The sequence below is a fragment of the Candoia aspera genome, chromosome 4, assembly GCF_035149785.1.
Source record: "Candoia aspera isolate rCanAsp1 chromosome 4, rCanAsp1.hap2, whole genome shotgun sequence".
In the NCBI taxonomy this organism is placed as follows: domain Eukaryota; kingdom Metazoa; phylum Chordata; class Lepidosauria; order Squamata; family Boidae; genus Candoia; species Candoia aspera.
The window spans coordinates 40,695,082-40,711,154 of NC_086156.1; the positions used below are offsets into that span (position 1 = coordinate 40,695,082).

Consider the following 16,073-nt stretch of genomic DNA (forward strand, 5'->3'; position numbering starts at 1 on the left):
AATAATATACAGTATAAGAAGTTTTATGTGAACCTTTGGTAATTGGACATTAATAGAGGCTAAGTGCTATGAAAAACTCTGTGTATGTTACAAATTAGGGGATATAAAAACAAGAACAATGAATGAAGCATGTCAGGAGTTGGTTCCATCTTTCTGGACAAAAAACAAAAATCATTCAGTGTTCTGTTTGACCAAATGTGCTGTTGATGACTGTTTGGACTCACTTAGCTAAAAAAATTTCTACAGTTTTCAGCATTACCCACAAACAACTGTTCTGAATTTGATAGTTTCTCAGGCATTTATGAACAGATGTAATTCTCACACCACTTGCAAAAATGAAATAGCTGGAAAGCAATGATCTGAAGGAAGGCCTGCCAAGCTACAGTATATCAAGATTAACTAGCATCAAAACATATTTGGACAACTTCCTGTCTTTCTGATTAATTGATTATGTGCCATCAAGTTAGTGACCACACAAAATTCTCCATGATGATCCATCCCTAACCCAGTTCTTCAGGTCTTCTAATGGTTCATGCCTTTCTAGTCAGGTTGAAATACTTTTTTTTTTCTCCCTCCCTTTCCTTTTTTTCCATTCTTGTCCTTCGAGCCCACCAAGATCACCCTTTACCATTCTGACAGATTATCATTTTATATATCTATGTCTTTCCTCTCAAAGGAGCTTAGGGTAGCACACAACACAATAAAAATGTAACATCCATCCAAATTAGAAGTACGTACAATCAAACAATACAAAAGAAAGCATAGAAACAAAACCAATAAAACACAAAGGTATAATCTTACAATCAATTGTCCCAGGATAACACAAACAATGCAATTTTAGCATCAATTGTCCCAGGCTAGTTTCATCCAAATATCCCAGGTGAAGAAGCATGTTCATCAAGATGAAGGCTAGCTGCACTTCCGAAAGGAAAAAATTATCTAGATTATGCACCACTACTGTGAGCTATCACAGGCCATTCCCACTGGTGGAATGCAGGAAGTCGGTGAAGTGCTTTAAGGATCTGCAACACATGATGCCATTTATCTGCCCCACTTAATTGGATTGCTATATTCTGTACCAGCTGCAATTTAAAGAACATATTCAACGGCGGCTCAGTGTAAAGTGCATTGCAGTAATCCAGTCATGGTGCAAAAGCAAGATAGTTGAAGCAAACTATTCCAGTCCAGACAGCCACAGCTGGCTAATCAGTGAAATCTAGGCATTCCTTGAAAATAAGATGGGAAGTTTTTGCATTAAACATATGGGTTAATATTGTTCTAAACTGATTGTTCATATTTAAAAGCATGTAAATGAAAGGCATTTATGATGGATTCTGTATTAAGGGTTTGTCTTGGGTGATTTTATTTCTGAACCCATATTCTCAAACTTTCTGATAAAACCCATGAATAGTTATCTTTGACTGAGTCTTTGATTTACTTCCGCTTTATATCCCCAAGCTTTAAAATGATTTATCTCAAGAAGGTATGTAATTAATTCCTGTTTAAGTTTCATACTAAAATGTTTGTTATAAATAGCTACATTTAAATTAAAGTTCAATCATTTTTAAAATAATGATCTGGATATCCACTTATTATGAATAAAACATGAAGAGTTTTAAATGCTGAACATCTTAAACTTTGAAAATGCTTCCTGTCATCCCCTTTGAATATATGGTCCACATTTCAAATAATAGGGAAAAAATCATGATAATTGTGGAATTGACCTTTTGAATACTATACCTTTTTAATCTCAGACTTCAAGTTACATGGATTACTCTGCTGACTGAATAAAGATTTCTTGAATCTCTCAACAATTCTTCTTTTCAAATTGCAATGCAGAGTTGGTGGCAGCTGTTTGAAAATGCAGAAAACATTTGTCACAGCACTTTATACTCATATGGTAATGAAAAAAGATATCATTAACCACTCTTAACTAGCAAAGCAACAAGCAAAGCAGCAAGTAACTTTTACTTGTTGGAAAATGTGTTTTATACAATTTAACATGTATTTACCTATTACTTCTAATTTATTAAGTACCTTGGGGTGTTAAAAGCATTTCATACACATAAAGTCACTAATCCCATGAACTGTTGCAAGATATCTTAGTATCACTGCCCCATATATCATCCTGGTGGCTTGGGCCAAGCAGCAGCAACTTTTTTATGGTTGCCTAGTAGAGCAACAGTACAACTGTGGACTTGCAGGTAGCTATACTATTTACAAAGTACACAAAGGGCTTTCAAATGCAGAATACCCAGTGTACAAAGCGATATAAGACATTCTAACTTTTTGATAACTTTTAGTGAACCAGATATAGTAGCTCTAAATAAAAGTGACAGCCCACAAAAAATGGAGCGAATTTTTCTCTGTCTTGCACATTTTGCTTTCTGAAAGACATTGCCCTCCTTTGTTCCTGGAACTTCCCCCTTCTTTTCCTAGACCTCTGTCTCCTCCCTCAAATACCTTTCTAAAATCCACCTGCAAATAAACCTTTGGGAATCAATTCCAGCTGAAACAGGCACCTGTAATAATCATAGGGTATGTTATCTCAGAATATAGTGAAGCATTCTTGCTGACTCTGAGCAGTTCTGGGTTTGGACACTGGCTACTATGGATGTTCACACTCCACTGCAGGTGGTGAGTACCACATGTAATGCCTTTTTTCTGTTTTTAAAAAAGCTTGTCATTAAGTCTCCTACCCACCCCCCCGTTTAGGGCCAGCTAAAAGTATAACCCCATACTATAAAACCTCACTGAACAAGCCACGGCTGGAAGAACTAGAAAGAGGCCCAGACCAGTGCCATGAGATTGATAGTTATTTCCACAGGATTGTGAAGGAGAGGCAAATGCTAGACTGGACGAGGTTGAGTTCCAACTACATTGACATCTAATCTCTCAGGATATCCCCATCCAGTGGCACTATCAGTTTTCAACAAGCTTCTTGAACGTAGGTGGCCATGCATGACATGACAAGGCACTCAGACATATGCTCCTCAACCCCTGGGAATAAAGACTTGTGGCTGAAGCAGTTTCTGTACTTGAGCCATTCTTCTTTGTGACTTTGCAAGGGGGGAAACGGGTCCGACAAAGGAGAGATTGCGTACAGAAATTGCTTGTTTCCCCCCACTTCTTGCAGAGTGGAGAGATTGGACAGGAAGGGATTACAAGAGAGTAAGCAGACACACAATGGGGAATATACTGGGATGCTTGCTTAGCGTGCTTGCGGCTCATGGCACAAGTGCATTGCTTTTGAGGTGTATTCCCCATTGTGGCCGATGTAATGTTATGTGGGAATGACCTTGAAGGTGAGGGGAAGAGATGCTACCTAGGGAATGATCAGATAAAAAGGGAGGAGCCCGCAGCTGCATAACGGACACAGAAAGAAACTTAGAAAAGATCCATCCTAATTTATCAGGTTGTAAAAAGAGAGGACAGGAAATTTGTACTTTCAGATTTGCAAGATTCTGCTAATGTAGCCTTGCAATAAAGTAGAATTTGCTTATTTCGTTGTGTTTCCTGTCTGGTCTACCTAGGAGGCTGACAGCCTGCTTACTCTCTTATAATCCCTTCCTCTCCAATCTCTCTGCTCTGCAAGGGGGGAAAAAAGAAAAACTACAGGTCAGGCACACGATAATGCATACTGACTGTAATGGCGATCACGTGACTGAGGGACAGCACCATAATTTTGAATGGTCACTGAATGAGGCAGTCAGTAAGCAAGGTCTACATGTATATCAAAATAGTTTTAAAGTAGCTCTTCAATGGATTGGCTGGATTTAATTTAATATTTATTGCCAGGATATCTTCCTGCTCTAGAATAGTAACTGACTCTAGGATTATGTAAAGGTAAAGGTAAAGGTTTCCCTTGACGTAAAGTCCAGTCGTGTCCGACTCTAGGGGGCGGTGCTCATCTCCGTTTCAAAGCCTTGGAGCCAGCGTTGTCCATAGGACACTTCCGGGTCATGTGGCCAGCATGACTCACGGAACGCCGTTACCTTCCCGCCGAAGCGGTACCAATTAATCTACTCACATTTGCATGTTTTCGAACTGCTTGGTGTGCAGAAGCTGGGACGAGCAACGGGAGCTCACCCCGCCGCGCGGTTTCGAACCGCCGACCTTCCGATCGACAGCTCAGCGGTTTAACCCGCAGCGCCACCGCGTCCCTTGTAGGATTATGTCTTACGTGAAATTAAAAGAAACAGAAAGCCAGCCTATCTCTCATGTTCCTTTCAATTAAAATACTTACCCCCAAGTAAATGGTTGTTCTAAATTTAAGAAGATTAGGGCTATGGCTAACAGACTAGGGCTGCAAAATCTGAACAATCACTAGATGGCAACAAAAGATTTCTGTAATTCTTTGCTGCTGACTGGTGGTCATTCAGGGTTTTGCAGGCAAGAGTCTTGTTCTGAATTACAGAGTTTCCTGTGTCTGAGCTATTCTCAAACTGTTTTGGGTGCTGGATTGCCTGGACCCCAATTAGGCATTTTCTTCTGGATTTTGCTTTGTCTAGGCTATAGCAGGCCCAGAATGGGGATAACAGAACTTCTGGAATGCAATGTTCCATTTCTTGTTTGAAAAATACACACAGGGACATATTTTTTTTCTTTTTACTTTATAAACATCCTTACTGCTTGGAAAGGAAGTTATAAGAAAACTCCAGGTATGGTATTTGAGTCTCATGGAAGAAAAACAGATTAATGGATATATTAATAACAATGCCTTTTAAGGTTCTCTATAAATCGTTAGTTTTAATAGTTGTTTTTTCTCCTCCACTATCTGTATTTAGACTACAACTTCTTGAAACAGAAACCTTTTATTTATTTGCTTATATTATTAGATAAAATTGGTGTACATTGATACTTTAATTGTCATAGTACCTGTAGTCATCTTAAACCTTTAGGCTAATTTCCTTAGTGTCCTCACAGATGTAGCTTCATTGCAGATTTTTAAAAAATATGTATGAGAATTGGAAAGTCAGTCTTCGTAAAAGACTGGTTTTGTGTTTCCCTGCGTTCAATACAAAAACCTTCAATACAAAAAACTACAGCTCGAGGCCAAACTTGATCCTGAAGTTGAAAGCTGAAGCTTTATTTATGCCAAAACTCAGTGCTAGTGTTCATTTTCAATGCCAGAGCTTAACCCAGGATAACATAATGCAGGAAAAAAATAGAGATGCAAATGCTTCACAGTTAAGCTAGCTAGTTTCACATACAACAAGGCTCAGGGGGAGTAGTTATATGTACTTTATGGAGAGATGCTGGTTGCTCTATTTTGGTTTGGGCTACAAGCTGCCTCCTTTATCAATTGTTTAAGGATATTTATCAGATGGATACTGAACATACAAAGGCATAATATGGTGGTAAAAAAGAACTTCCTTGTCCATGTAGGGACCTTTGGTAGGAAATAAGGGGCTCGGGAGATCACTTCCCTCTGAATGAAATTGAGTAAAGTCTCAGCTACTGGATTTTAATTCCTGTTTTCAAAGACTCAGATCTCAGATGAGTGGAAATAAGGTAAGAGGTTTACATAATTGTTTTTAAAAAAGCTTGCATGATTTCTCTCAGATCTGAATGAAACCTGTTGCCATGGAGACAGAATGGAGAAAGGATGCTAGAAGCCCAGAAATGACAATGAGAACTCTCCTCTTATGAACTCCAGCTTTAGCTTGCCAGAGAAGGTCCAGAACTGACTGCTCTGCTCATCAAAGACCCTACAGAAAGGGAGGTAAGGAAGTATTTGGTCAGCAATCTTTTGTAACTCCATGTTACTATTTTAAAGCCATCTAAGAATAAAAGTGAAGTAAAAACCTTTTTACTTCAATGAATTTCACTGAGACCGCATATGCAATAAACAGTGATCAACAGGTGTGTTTATTTTCAGTACTCTAAAGAAATCTGCCTACATGAGAAATAAAGAGACTGGTTGCTTTCCCTTGTAGTTAAAAAGGTCACTTAATATGGAATCTAAGGCTTCTGAAGAATTCCAACATTTTTCCCTCAAAGCTTACATGCATGCACTCCTGTCCAATCACACCCATACACAAAGTTGGCAGATATTTTTCCTACCCCCAGTCCTAATCCTTCATTGTAGACTTGCATCGTACATTAACTTGTAGACCAAGGGCAGGACTACTGCACCTGGCATGGGTTTTGCTCCTATTTAAATGAGAAGGAATCAGGGAGATGAATAATACACAGTCTTCATCATAGCAGCAATGCAGAGATTGTAGGCAAAGGCTACAACTCTGCATAATGGATGACTAAATTTGATTATATTGTTAGAAACAGCAACAATTGGAAAAATATGCCTCACTTAAATTGAGTGCTTGGGATAAAACTAATATTTAAAAAACGAACATTATATCATACAACAATTTCCCCTATTTCTAAAACATGTTTTCAAAAATGCCCTGCTTCAGTGGTTTATTTGAGGAAATCCTCCCTTTCATTTCCATTCAGGAAGTTTCATTAGTCAAAGAATAAGATTTTCATTTCCCAGATTCAAGTTTATGCTGTAATCTGCTTTCATGACTTAATGAATAGCAAGTTTTGCCAACTGGAATTGGCATATTTGACATTCTTATAAGTTAGAGGCTGTTACCTCCAACTACTTTGGAAAGCATGGAATTCTCCTCCTGCTGTTGGCCTCTCCTCACTTGCGCATAACCAAGATACAAACATGTTCTGTCAATCTGTTTATTCTGCTTTATCCCTATAACATTGCCTTAAGCGTATCTTCATACCACGAGTGCGATAAGCTTAAGTTATCCTTAGTTATTTTGGTTTTAAAGTAGAGTTTATCCCCTTAAGTTGGCAGCAATCCAAGGCAGTTTCAATATTTGTGGAATCTGATGCACTGTGCCAACTGTACTTATGGCAGCGCACTCAGGTGATCTGCAGGAGTGGGAACAGCCCCTAGTGGCCATTTCAGGCTGCAGCAGGCATGCCCCATATTCCCAGACAAATAAGTCCAACTGAGATTTGATCCATGGGATGGAAGGGTTGCCTGATTAAGCTGGAGAAAATATCTTGTTTACTGCTCCTCCAGCCAACAATTAACTGTTTGGTGGGCTTCTTTTGATAGCAGGTTTAGCAATCTTTTGGAAGAATGCTAAACCGGAGCTTTAAATAAGCCCCCCGCACTGTTGATCTGCTGGGGAGGGCTGCCCATTGAAGCCAGAATTCCTCTACTAGTTTACCAGGCAGTTCCCCCAGCCCAATGGTCAATCCATAGTCTAGCCATCTGTCAAAACCATCCAACCATTACAGCAGTGCTTTGATTGATGAGTAGTTTCCTGCTGGCAAAAGCAGGAGGGCAACAGAGCTGGAAGGTTTAACCAAATGTTCTACTTAACAGGCCCTGCACACCTGAAATCCAGACATCATCATCCAGTGGCAAGGTGTCACAGAGGTCTAGAGGCAGGATAGCATTCAGCAATGGGTACAGAAAAGTTTATGCTGGTACGATTTTCTACTGATTTAGGAAAGTATGGATAGCATTTTAACTGAGCCTTGGGAAAAGGTCTCAAATTAACAACTAAGGAGGCATGCATATGACTTAGGTTTGATGTTTATGATTATGCTAAATTTACAACTTCCAAAAAACAGATACTACAAGGTTGTAAAGATACACATTCTTTGCCAATGTTTTTTAAATAACTGAACAAGCATTTTATAAGAGTGCCTCAAGTTATATACTTAGAAATATGTATCTCTATAGAGTATACACTATATTTCCCATACCCCCCACTGTTAAGTAAACTTAAATGTTAACAAGTTATTTATATAATGTTATGAATATATGTGTAACACTACTTCTGATTTTGCAAATGAAGGTTTTAAGTTTTCATATATATATATATATATATATATACATAATTTCTCTTTTTTAATTCTTTTTACATATAAGAATTAAAAAAAAAACAAGTTTATCATGCTGGCCTGACCAGCTCTTGAAAGAAAAAAAATAACAACAAACCACACTTCATCCATTCAAAAGAGGGAAGTTGATAAAATCTGCTAAAAAGGCAAATGGGTTTAAGGTACAAACAGGGGAAGTAAGAAATCTTACAACATGTGATAAGATGCTTGAACAACAAAGAGGTCATTAACAAAAGAAACTGCAAGAATACTGAGTAAGGTAATCTCAAGATTTTAAAGGGGAAGTGACTAAGTGGAAAGTAGAAAGTAAAGAGGGAAGGAGTAAATATAGGGTGCCAATAAATATACATTACGTAATTTTGGATATTGGAAGACAGTTTAGAGCACAGTCCAATGCATATTCACTTAACGTTCACTGTGCTAAATGAGATTTACCTTCAAAGGTAATTTAGAACTGCAGTCTCAAGTAGAGTAATTGGTATGTCAGAATAAAAAAGGATTGTGTAGAAGACACATACCAGAAAATACCACTTTGAAATAGGGATGGATGAATATATCAGTTTCAAATTCTCCTAGTTTTTCTTTTTTTTATTTGTCAAGTTCTGAAGAATTAAGAAAAGTTTGCACACATACATATTTCTTCTGACATTCATTTTGGTTTGTAATTTTTTCTAAAATATATTTATGCAAAAAGTCTCCTTTGAAACAAGTTCAATTTCTGGTAACCTCATGGCTATGTTGATGTAATTTACTTGGCAACAACATGGTTTGCTACTGTCTTTTTTGAGGTGTTTTTGGTATACCTCATAGACCTTCTATCTGTTTTTAAAAAAATAATAATCTAGCCTACAGCCCTGGGATTTTCTGGCAGCTTCCCATCCAACTACTAACTACATCTAATCCTGCTTAGCTTTTCAATATAGTCAAGACTGGCTAGGTACTGCCCCCTAGCTGGGCTTTCATTCATATATCTATCTCTATCTTTATCTACTGTATATCTATGTAAAAAGGGTGAAATTGCATTGTAAAATCTGGGAAGTATGCATTTTGAATAACTAAGTTTGGGTTTATACATTGATTTGACAGCGGGAGATAAGTACCCATTTAGATGCAAAGAAACAGATTGGTGTCTTTCAACCAAATGTGCAGCTTTCCTATGCCCTTATTGTTTTCTCTAGCTTTTGCTAGTTCATCACATTTTGCTTTTGTATTCTGTTAAAACTTTATCTCTATAATTAATATGCAGAGATAGAGATATGTTACAGTATCATCCTTCGTAATAGTGAAATCAGTTGGCTGATTGCCTATCAGTTTGAAAACAAGGGACCTACCAACTAATAAGGAAGTTATTTCTATGTGGGGTTTAGATATGTTGGGCTGCAACTCCTATAATCCCAGAATTTACAAATTTGTTGTGCACTCATCTGGAGGATACTACTCATGTGGAGAAGACTGCTTTTTGTGAAGAGTCCTTTGATATTGTAACTCACAAAACAAAAATTAGCACACATACACACCGTGCCAAACTAGGCAATCAAAAATATGTGAGCTTCTTAGAGAAACAAAAGTGTAGAGGTAAGAAAAAAATGGCCTACACAATTATTATAAACATTTTATAATAAGTATTCTGGAGAAAAATAGATTAGGTGTGAAGGAATGCATACTATGAGATTGGAAAACTAATTTTCAGAAGGTAATAGGAATGTAAAGGAATGTAAAAGAATGTACAAGAGTAAGAAACATTTGCCCCTGTCAAGAGTTTCCATTAGCCTGACCTGGGAGCCACCTAGTCTCAAACTGAAACACAGCACATCTGGCATAGCTATGAGGAGTAGGATGGATGGGCCAATGGGAGGAAGACGCAGAGAAACTCCTGCTAAAGGGCTCCTGCTAAAGACTGACTGGAACTCCTCTTATTCTCATTACCCACTATTATTTACTTAGAAAGGTCTCTTAATCTTCCAGAACAAATCTAGACTGCATGTATAGGGAAGAAAGAGAATTCATTTTGCCAGTGGTGCTGGTGAAAGGACATTGTAGTAATCTATGAGGAAGAACATTCACATTCCATTTTAGCATTTGCTAGTACTAAATTAGATGGACATGTGCCTAAAAGTTAGATCATGGTTCTAATGGTTCCTGCATGCCCAGGTATGCGGTAATGTATTGTTAAAAGAATGGGATGGGAACACAAAATGGCTAGGTAAAGATGAAAAATGCCCAGCAGCTCTCAGGAATCATGAACCACTCAAAACTGTGCACAATTTTTTAAATGCCTAACTACTCATAGAATCCTTGAGGGTTATTGTGACAGCCTGCACAATGGCTTCCTGCTGGCTGTTCATGTAACCATACAAAACCCAAACAAATGCTTTGTACAAATGGTGCTGATAAGAAGAAGCTGGGAGTAGAATATAGTTTACTTTCCCATAGGAAGTATTCCTAAAAGAGGAGAGGGGCTGAAGATGCTGGGCTTCCATAAAGATGGTATCATAAATTACCAGAGAAACTCTGCAAAAGAGAACTGGGAATAGAGGTAATGGCTGGTAACCAAGATAGACCTAGGTTGCTCTGGCTGTTGTAGAACTCTTGTTTTAATACCGGAAAATGCAGGCTTTTAAATCTGAGTTGGATTGGGCAGTATTTACACTTCTGAAGGCTTGTTAACTGGAGAATGGATGAAAGTCCACTATATAAAGACAGCAAGTGTAGGGAAGTTTGCTTAAGATGAAGAAATACTGCCAGACCCCTCTATTCAACACAGATGGCCCTGCTGAGGATCAAAGATCATGGAAGATGAAAGATTTTATCAGTCAAAGAAGACTGCCAGCCTGACTCACAGATGGAAAATTGCCATCAGCATCGCAACTCTTTCTTTAACTGTAAATAAGAAACTAAGTAGGGTCAAGAAACAGATCAATGTGCATACATACCCACAGCAGAAGTTGGAAGAAGAGGTTAAGACTTGCAAAGGAGGGAATGAACGAGAGCAAGAAACAACCTCCAGCCATCTCATATTGCTGTTCCTCTGAAAGCCTGACACCTACTCTGTTTCCCTTGGCTTCTCACAACCCCACAGAAAACAACAATCCTGGACTCTCCCACTTATATATTATCCCCAAGATTATACAAGATATATAAGGGAACAGCAGAGTTAACAGCAAGAGACAGCTGTTGGCTACTAACCTCTTTTTTCTTGTGTGGATCTGGCTTCTGCTTTCCCCCCACTGTGAATTTATAGCTCTCCCAGCTACTGAATTATAATGGCCATGTAAGTGCTCCAGGTTCTCAACATGGGATAGTCCAAGAGTCCTCAAATCACACACACCCCCACACGCACACACTTCAACACAGAAAAAGGTAGGTTTTCTGCTAAAAAAACAATTCCTTTTGGTATCATCCTTTGGTGGTGATCCAACTCCTGGGACAACTCCTTATTTAGTTCCTGTGGTGAAAATTGGGTTTATTTGATCAGAAGTGGCATAATTTCTTCTAAGTTTAATTTGGGAATAGATATACTTTAAAATCTTGCTGCCACCAGAGCAAATGGATAATCTTGACTTCTTATATTGAGGTTTTATTTTTTTACTGATACTTTTCCTAGTAGCATAGCACCTTAGATGTATATGGGAGGAGGGGGATTTACTATATTTTCCTTTGTTTTATACATACTGCTTACTTCTTTTTCCTTTCCATTTCCTGCTTCATCTCTCTCAAAGTGCCCACTGCTTCGTATCTCTCTTAAACCCCTTTCCTCCAAGTTCTTAACTTTCTGAAAGCAACATTTAAAAGGAAGAGATTGGCCAAACTTTTACCTGCATTCTACCAGAGAAACAAATTCCATTTCTTCTGTGAGAAATGAAAGTCAGAATGTTTCAGGGCAATTATATAAACAACCAACAACTGTTTGGTTTCAAGACCACAAAGCATAGGGCAAAACTTGCAACCTAGGAAAGATGGGATGCAGCAGCAGTGGGTTTAAATTGCCATGGGTATAAGAAATACATATGCATGCCCACAGAAGGTGATCAATTATTTAATATGGCTCCAGTCTTGTTAATACTAACATTTCTTATTTAGCTGTATTGTTGTTGAACGTATGAGAGACTTCTGCTGGGTCTGAAACTAGCAGCCAAGTTAAACTGTGTAAAATCAGAGGCTGGAGATTTACAGTTGAGTCCTAATCTGGGGAACCTGACATCAACACCAGCTTTAGGAAACAGCTGCAGCTGAGCTGGCTTGCTCTTACAGAGCAGGGAGAGTAACTTGAAGGAGACCCATAAGAGTGATGCACAGAAAAAAGGATGGGAAGGCTACATATGTCAACTCTCTTTCAGCTAGTATAAGACCATTCATAAAGCTAAACTAAATAATAGAAATAGGTTATAAGGCAGATTGGAGGCTACCTTTGTTTGATAGAAATGTATGCCAGTACATTTAATTTATTCTTGTGATATCCAAGAAATGTTAAGGAGGATATAAGAAAGGGGCAAAGAGTTACTGAAAAGAGGCAAAAAAGTTCTAAAACAATTCTGGCCATATCTACACTCAATCGTACACAAAACAGCAATACAGTAATGGAAGATCAGTTGTGTGTGGTGGGAGGGGTCTTTTTTAAAAAGGCCTATGTTGGATGTAAATGTTTTTATTTTTGAGCTTTTTTAAGGGAAGTAGTGGTGGCAGTACCTAGCTGATCTTGGCTGATCTCAAAATAGGCTGATCATGGTTAATATTGGTTAATATTTGTATGGGAGACTACCAACAAATCTCAGGGTTGTAGGATAGAGTGGAAGTTGGGAAAAAAATCCCAAAAGAAAGCAATGGCAAACTATTTCTGCACTGTTGTCAAGGAAACTTCATGCCCATGTAGTAACCAAGAGTCAAGGTAGGCAGGAGGGAGTCTTTATCCTTAATGCTCAAATTACAAGGAGGCGGCACAGGAAGCTCAATTTTTATCCTTAGTATTAGGCATAAGTAATTATACTGATTGTGAGATCAATATAAGATCTCATGAGATCCGACAATAATTGGGCTCCCAGGGAAGAAATGGTGAACTGAAGCAGAGCCGATGACTGTAGCAGAATGAAGACCTGGCGAGTAGACCAGCTCTTTGTAATTCTTCTCTGGATGAGAGGATTTGAGATTGCCCACAAGTGGTCCAGACAGTTGCTCCTCAAAACAGCAGTTTCCAGTTGGATTTAAAGCTCTGGGAGGCAATGCAAAGCCATCTTCACTCAAATTGCAGTCAGCACCTTTACGGACACTGGGCTCACATACATCCTTTTCTAATCACTTTTGGAAATCGCTTGTTAACTGCTTTTCAGTTATTAGGAACCTTTCAATCAACAAGTTATAAAGCACTGGGTGCATTTACTTCAATCCTTAGTGAAAAAAGTTTTAAATACAAGTTTAAGGACTTAAAAACATCTTTTCTTGGAATAAACAGTAAAAGGATGATTAGAACATTGATTTTGGAAGGTTACAAATGGACTAAAGGTCCAGATGGATTTGAAATAAGATTTTGAAATTAATCATAAGAATCTTTCCCACGGAAAAGTGCTGTTGTTTGGAATTCTTTAAAAAAAAATGATAGGATAGGACTTTGAAGGTTGGACACTAGAGGGAACCAGATGGAACTAAAGATTACAATTAAAGGAGAAGAATATTTAACTTTGAGTAATTCAGAATGGAGCAAAATACTTTAATATTGGATGTATTGAAAGGTATTTTTGAACAATGGACCCAGAAGTTAATTTTAAGAGTATCTGCCATTATAGATAGACTGTATTTAAAAGATGTTATGGAAGAGGAACACGTGTCACTGGACAAGACTGAGACTGATCTGAAAGTGGATTTAAAAATGACAGGATACAAGAATGACATGGAAAAAGTTGCTATACTGGATATACAAACGAAACTGGCTGATATCTTAATAATTAAAAGGGATATACAAATAACAAACTAAAAGAGTGACCTGGATAATTTTCCTACTGCATATTGGATTTACAGAAGAGACTTGTTAAAGTTTTGAAGAATTTTGTGAAAAGGGACAAAAAATGAAAAAAAAAAATCAAGTTCTAGGACATTATTTGAAAGGATTAAAGATCAAGATGGTTAAAAGTAAAAGGAAGGAATATGAAGTGGGTTTATTTGAGCAAGGTTAAAATAGTTATGTTGTTATTTCTGGAAACCCTTAATGGACTTTTGTTGACCAGGACTGAATGACAAGGCTTTAAGGATTTGTTTATAGATAAGAGATGGGATATGGGAAGAAGAGATCATTTGTTGTATTTTAAGAGGTGATAAGTTACTAAAATTGTTTATACTTCTTGTTAGGAAGTAATTTCTTTATATATTTCTTTTCTTTCTTTTTACTATATTATTTTTTTCTTTTCTATTTTTCTATTTTTTTCCTGTAATTTCTATTTTTTCTTTTATTCTTTTTAGTTTGTATTAGTTTTTATCTTTTTAATTGTAATATTTAATAAAATTACTATATAAAAACAGAAAGATCTGATAATAATTACGGACAATCAGAATGGAGCCTGTGGATTTCACTAAACTTCTTCCAACACATCTTTATTATACTCCAAGGTCTGGCTGAGAGCAGAGAAACTACTGTTGTACCTACCAAGCAACAAAAATCGTCTGCATTAAAATAATACCAGCAAAAGGTACCTGAGTGATGTAAATAATTTTGTGCAGCTGAATTAGAATCTGTTGAATAGGATCACTGATCTGACGCACCTTCCGTTGTGACACAGCAATCCCAGCTGATGCTGCAGAAGATAATGTTACAGTCAGCAATGAAAATCAATTTGCTGGTTTCAGTATTTCTCTCAAAGGCAGATGCAGAAGCCAGGAAAGGGGAAAAGAAGAGCAGAATGGCATTTGGATCTTGCAGATTGCAAAGAGATCTAGTACTTCTCTTCTTGTAACAACACGATTAACAGAGTTATTGAATTCTAAATATAAAGCATTTTCCATACTTCAGTTCTATTGAGGTATTCATGTAGCAAGAGCAAAATAACATTTTTAAAAAATGCAATAAAAGTACATGAAGGTTATAGAAAGGTTGTCAAATCATGATTTTATACGCTTTTTCAACATTCTCTAGGAGGAAAAGATAAAACCCATTTTTCAGCCTTTGAAACCTGAATAAGATTATTTTATGTGTGCTTTGCAACATGACATAAAAATCTATAAAAGCAGTTTGACTTTATTCACAATATTGTTAAGAACAGAGCAAATTTAAGATCTTCATTTCCTGACTCAGTACCATAGAATATGAATGAACATATGCTACAAGACTGTCAAATATTTTGCTTTTATAAGACAATTAAAATAGCAACTCCTGCATAATTCCTCAGTTTAAAATGTAAACATATGTAAAGGATGGGGCAATATCTGCTGTGTCTCTACAGTAGGACCATTATAAGATAAGCTTACCCTCCAGTATTACTTTTTAACATAGCCAAATCACCATAATTGGGCCCACAAGATGTATGTTTATTTATGATTTTTGTCCTTGACTGCCATTTTATGTATATGCAGGGTGTTATCCAAAGTCAGGCCCCATAGGTAATCGCAGTATGTTCTATTAATTTTGTTTCAGAGAAAACATTACTCTACTGTCATGTTCCCCGTTGCAAGGCATATGTGCATCACAACTGGGAACATGCCCATCAGGAAGGAGGAAGGGATAACCATTATCCTTTAAGCACACAAACACCTAAAACAATCACCAGCACAATAGAGGCACACCTCTGCCCGGACCTAAAACCCATTAACAGATCGGGGGAACTTCCACCCGTTACCCCGGGGGACGCACCTGCACCGGACAAGAATGAGAAGACAAAGGAGACCAGCGGAGATCGCCCGAATCGCCCATCGACGAACCCATATCGCTACAGATCGCCCATCCGGATCCAGCTTGTGGGACAATGGAGGGTGGAGGAGGACAAGGTCCGCCACACGGGTATAAACGGGGTACCCCGCTACCACGCCCACATTCCCGTCTTTTTCTCTGTATGCAAACTGCTTCCAATAAACAGGAAATCCTTAGACCCTCTAAGTGAGTCCGTGTCTTATTGGGAGTAAGGCTATCCTGACATAAAGACGGGAATCCCAAAAAATTTTTTTCCACTAGCACCAATCCAGATCCAATCTGTGAGGGAACCAAGCTAGTGATG

The 16,073-nt window shown here is 37.8% G+C and overlaps 1 protein-coding gene across 2 annotated transcripts in view; it reads right to left on the minus strand.

The window, feature by feature from the left end:
• The window catches only part of NEK10 (NIMA related kinase 10), a 127,951-nt gene that overhangs the window by 17,540 nt on the left and 94,338 nt on the right, over positions 1-16,073 (minus strand). For both annotated transcript variants that reach the window (XM_063303912.1, XM_063303910.1), the window contains 2 exons: positions 14,560-14,660; positions 1,741-1,851 (listed from right to left, as the gene is read on the minus strand). In XM_063303912.1, coding sequence (XP_063159982.1) covers positions 1,741-1,851; positions 14,560-14,660 — 212 coding nt within the window. The remainder of the gene's footprint in view (positions 1-1,740; positions 1,852-14,559; positions 14,661-16,073) is intronic.